Source organism: Acomys minous, assembly GCF_964271855.1.
Source record: "Acomys minous genome assembly, chromosome: 9".
Taxonomy (NCBI): Eukaryota; Metazoa; Chordata; class Mammalia; order Rodentia; family Muridae; genus Acomys; species Acomys minous.
The window spans coordinates 83,679,010-83,683,362 of NC_140490.1; the positions used below are offsets into that span (position 1 = coordinate 83,679,010).

Consider the following 4,353-nt stretch of genomic DNA (forward strand, 5'->3'; position numbering starts at 1 on the left):
AAATCTTAAAAATAAAATACTTATATTAAAAAAAAAGGAGAAGCAAAAGTAGAAACTAAAAACAAAGGAAAATAAAAAAGTAAAAGGTGGGGCTGGGGGCGGGTTAAAGAGAAAAGTGAATCGTGCCAAAGTCCTGTGACCCCAAAAAGAGACTCAGTGTGGGAAGGGCAGCAAGATCTTAGCTCATGACATAAGAGTGAAGGTTTAGGGTAGTGTCAATCAAGATTAGGCCCTGCCTACAGTCCCTCAAGGAGGTGGGTGTGGCCTCCAAGAAAGGATCTCTACCCTGACCATGTCCAGGGGCCCCTTACAGGAAGATTCTAGGCAGGGGCTCCACCCCTGACCACGCTCCCAGTCCCTCACGGGGGGGGGGGTGGGGGAGGGGAGGGGGGAGGGGGGGATGCTAGACAGGGGAGGGGGGAAACCAACTCCTGACCACGCCCCCAGCCCCTCACTGGGGGATTCTAGACGGGGCTCCACCCCTGACCCCGCCCCCAGCCCTCTTTATAGTTTTTGAAATCTCTAGGCACAGAAATAGATAAAGTGATTAGAATGGCTTCTGGAGAGGGTCGCTGGGCCGCTGCTAGGTCTTCAGGGAAAATCACAGGGAGGTCCTGTCTGTGGCCTTCAGCTCTTCTGTGCTGGGTCCCGCGTGCAAAAGGCCCAGTATCCTGCAGTTGCTTGTTCGCGTGGGCTGACTGCGGAGGGAGTACCTGCACAAGGAGCGAGCTCTGATCCTCACTCCCCCCCACCCCCGCCGCAGCTGCTGACTGTCAGGACCCAGCGTGGGTGGGCCCCATGGCAGGAGTTGGCCCCTCCTGGGATGCCACGGGCCTCCTTGCGACCAGAGAAACTGCCAAGTCTCAGCCGAAACTTCCTGCCCCAGCCAGGGCTTGCTGACTGGGTGGGGCCCGAAGCCCGGCAGGCCCTGGAGGGAGAGTGGGCAGCAAGTTGTGTCATCCAAAGTAGGAGGACGGTACAAGAACAGGGGGAGCACGAAGCTGGGTCATAGCAGACACCTGCTTTGTCTTCAGCCTTTTATTTGAGACACATCCAAAATGGCCCCTCCGTACCCAGAAGCCCAGACTGGATGACCTTGGGGCTCCTGAGCTGAGCTCACAGAGATGGAATTAGCCTCCCACCACCTGCTTTTCATGACTCAGGCCTCAGACAGAGAGCTCTGTGCTGGCATGGCAGGGGCCCAAAGGGAACCGGAGGCTATTATAGGCGTATCAGGAATGGCTGTGTAAAAATGGGGCGCCAAAGGTAGGCTTCTGTAGAATAAATAGGAGTTTGAAAAAAGGGTTAACAAAAAGGGGGGGAGGGGCAGCAGAGGGGCCAGTGCCCAGGATCCAGGGAGACCTCTTGTGGGGCCTTAGCCTCAACACCACAGGCCTGAGGCCTCCTCACTTGTCACCTTTCTCTGTGCACAGATTCTGTCCATACTGGCCTCCGGTGACTGTTGGGGAGGGGCCACATCCTTTCCACACTGTTGCTTTGGGACCTAAGGCCTCTGTGGGTCTCGGTTCTCTGATCTGGAAAACAGGATGCAGGCAGCCAATTGGGTTGTTTACACCCACTTCAGGTCTAGGAGGCCTTGGATCAAAGATGGGAAGGGTAGGAGGGAGGGAGGGACGGGAGGGAAGGGGGGGGGGTAGTGGAAGGCCGCCAGGACTGGCACCAGGGACAGGCCCTACATTATTATTTCTGAACACGCCAGGGCTGTCGGGCTTAAGGAGTGAGTAGCGATTTGCATGCTATTTGCATGCTATTTGCATAGTGTTTGTTAAATGTCAAAATGCTTTCTCTCACCTCCCCTAGTGCCAACCCTTCCCCCCACCAGCTCTCCCACAGGGACAGCAGCATCGCCTACAGCTGAGCAATAGCCCCGCGGGCCTGGGAGGAGACTGGGTAGCAGAGCCCGGACCCAGACCCCCTCAGGGCCCCAAGGGCCAGCTGTGCATGCCCTGCTTCCGAAAGGCCAAGATTCAGTCCCCACCTGGCCCGCTCTAACCCCTGTAGCCTGTACAACTCTTAATTAAACCAATTATTTCCTTCTGGGCTCACTGTGCAGTTCCCAGCACCTGAGAGGTAGGGGGACAGACATGGGGGCGTGGCTAATGGAGGCTGAGGTACACTCAACACTGGGGTGGTAGAGCAGAGCACCCACAGCCACAGTGGTGTGCTGAAATACTCAGACCACTTTGCACACACCCGTGGGCTCACCAGGCCCCCCCCCCATCAGAGTCTCCTCAGTCAGGGCTCTAGCAGATCCTTCTGGAGGCCACAGATCTTCAAATCTGGAGGAGGCCTATGGGTCCCCAAAGATGGAACTGTGCCTTGTGACTGGAGGGCTTCCTGGAAGAGGCTGTGTTCTGGGGATTGATGGAGGATCCAGGCAGCGGAGGGTCCCTGGGGAGGGGGACGGTCCCCAAGGCCACAGAGAAACCAGAAGGCTCCTTGCTGGAGAGCTGGACGGAGTCTGAAGTCACCATCAGGAACACAGGAAACAGTGGGTATCAGTAGGGCTGGGACACCGCATCTACCTGGGAACCCGGCACCTGGATCATCAAGGGACACGCGAACCCAAGGGATCTGAATCAGCAACTCAAAGGCCAGTGCCCTCCTTCCCTTTTCCCAGTAGCCTAAATCTGGGTGTGGACGGGGAGTGCAGTGGTAGGTGGTCACTCAAGCCCCTGGGGCCTTTTTCCAGTAGACACACAGTGCTTGGAGCCCCCTAGTGGACAGCATAGGAATTGCAGGTAGAGCACTTGTAGTCCCATGGCCACCAAGAGCAGTCAGTGGAGGCCAAGCATGGGCAGTAGGAGGTCAGAAGCAAGCAGGGAATTCCTCAAGGTCACACAGCAAGTTGGGGCCACCAGCGCTGAGCCAACATTAGGAGATGGGAGGGTGAGGCAAGCATGTCTACTCCGTGGGTCCTCGGTTTCCCCACCTGAGTATTCCACCATCTCTATGGCCCTCATTTGAGTAGCTTACCTGGAAAAGGCTGGGCTCCCAGGAAGGGAGAGGTGTGGCACCCCCTGGCCCAGCCTGCTCCTTCAGCCGCCTTGTGTTCCTAAAATCATGGCTCCATCTCCCCCAGCCTTGACTACCTGAGGGGGTGGACAGGAAGACACAAGAGACAGTCTGGGCACAGTGTCGGTACTGGGGGGCTTGAGACTGGGAGTGCAGCAGTGGTCCCCAGGCTGCTTGTCCTGCCCACGTCTGAGGCGAGGAGACAGAAACTGAAGGAGCGATGGAAACACACAGGCAGAGACATGAAGAACCGGGCGGGGTGGGGGTGGGGGAAAGAGAGACAGACAGAGACCAGGACACAGAGGCAGAGACACAGAAGGACGGACGGCAGGAAGGAAGTCCCCAGAGCCACTGCTGGAGTCTGTGTCACAGACCAACAGAGCTAATGGGGCTGAGAGAAAAGAGGACATAGTCACAGGAGCCCTCCTTACCAGAGTCACCACCATCCCAGCAGGACATGCTGTATAAACCAGAACCCACGAGCCTACCAGGTCCCCAGCAGCCCAGGTCCCCAGCAGCCCAGGTCCCCAGGAGCCCAGGTCCCCAGCAGCGCAGGTCCCCAGGAGCCCAGGTCCCCAGCAGCCCAGGTCCCCAGCAGCCCAGGTCCCCAGGAGCCCAGGTCCCCAGCAGCGCAGGTCCCCAGCAGCCCAGGTCCCCAGCCCAGGTCCCCAGCAGCCCAGGTCCCCAGCCTAGATCCCAGCCCAGGTTCCCAGCCCAGGTCCCTCCCTGGTCACCTGGGGTCGCTGAGCAGCAGCAATACCGAGCCGTCCTGCAAGCGCGCCTCGCGCACCGTCTGATGGTCGGGCAGCGGCCTAGCGTTGTAGTAGAAGGTTCTGCGCCACGAGCTCACGCCCTGGCCCACTAGCTGCGCGCGCAGGTCGCTCAGTGTGTCGCGGGGCCGCACGGTCAGTGGCAGCAGCAACGCCTCATCGGCCAGGTGTACCTTGATGTGGTAGCGCTTCCAGCGGGACAGCCCGCGACGCAGCCCCTCCATGGCCGCCGCCAGCCCGCGACTCTCTCTCGCAGGCCAGCACCTGCCTGACCGGCTGGGCCACCCGCCTCCGCCCCTTTCAGGCACGCCCTACTACGGGAGCAGCTCACAGGGATGGGGGTGGAGGGGAGGTGGTGACGTTGGCTGGCCCAGCCCCAGGCCTCCATGGCAAACCTTCCCGTGACAGCACACGCAAAGGCCCTGGGGCAGCGTGGATCCTGGTTGAGCTGGAGGAACAGAGCTGGTCCCTGTTTCTGAGGCAGAAGTAATGAGGAATAAAGAAGCAGGACGGGACGGGGAGGGTAGTGTAACCCACCCACACATTT

General features: G+C 59.1%; 1 protein-coding gene across 2 annotated transcripts; it reads right to left on the reverse strand.

Moving 5' to 3' along the window:
• Positions 1–968: 968 nt before the first annotated feature.
• TINCR (TINCR ubiquitin domain containing) lies at positions 969–4,111 on the reverse strand (the record flags this gene model as incomplete). Of its 2 annotated transcripts, XR_014781469.1 has the most annotated exons (3): positions 3,771–4,105; positions 2,998–3,113; positions 969–2,561 (listed from the first exon to the last, which is right to left on the reverse strand). XR_014781469.1 is itself a non-coding variant. In XM_084794222.1 (1 exon), exon 1 carries the CDS (start codon positions 4,028–4,030, stop codon positions 3,767–3,769), a length of 264 nt encoding a protein of 87 aa, XP_084650348.1. In that variant the 5' UTR covers positions 4,031–4,111. The 2 variants fall into 2 exon arrangements, 1 of the variants encoding a protein (XP_084650348.1); XM_084794222.1 differs by lacking the exons at positions 969–2,561; positions 2,998–3,113 and having other exon boundaries at positions 3,767–4,111.
• Between the last annotated feature and the right edge of the window lie 242 nt (positions 4,112–4,353).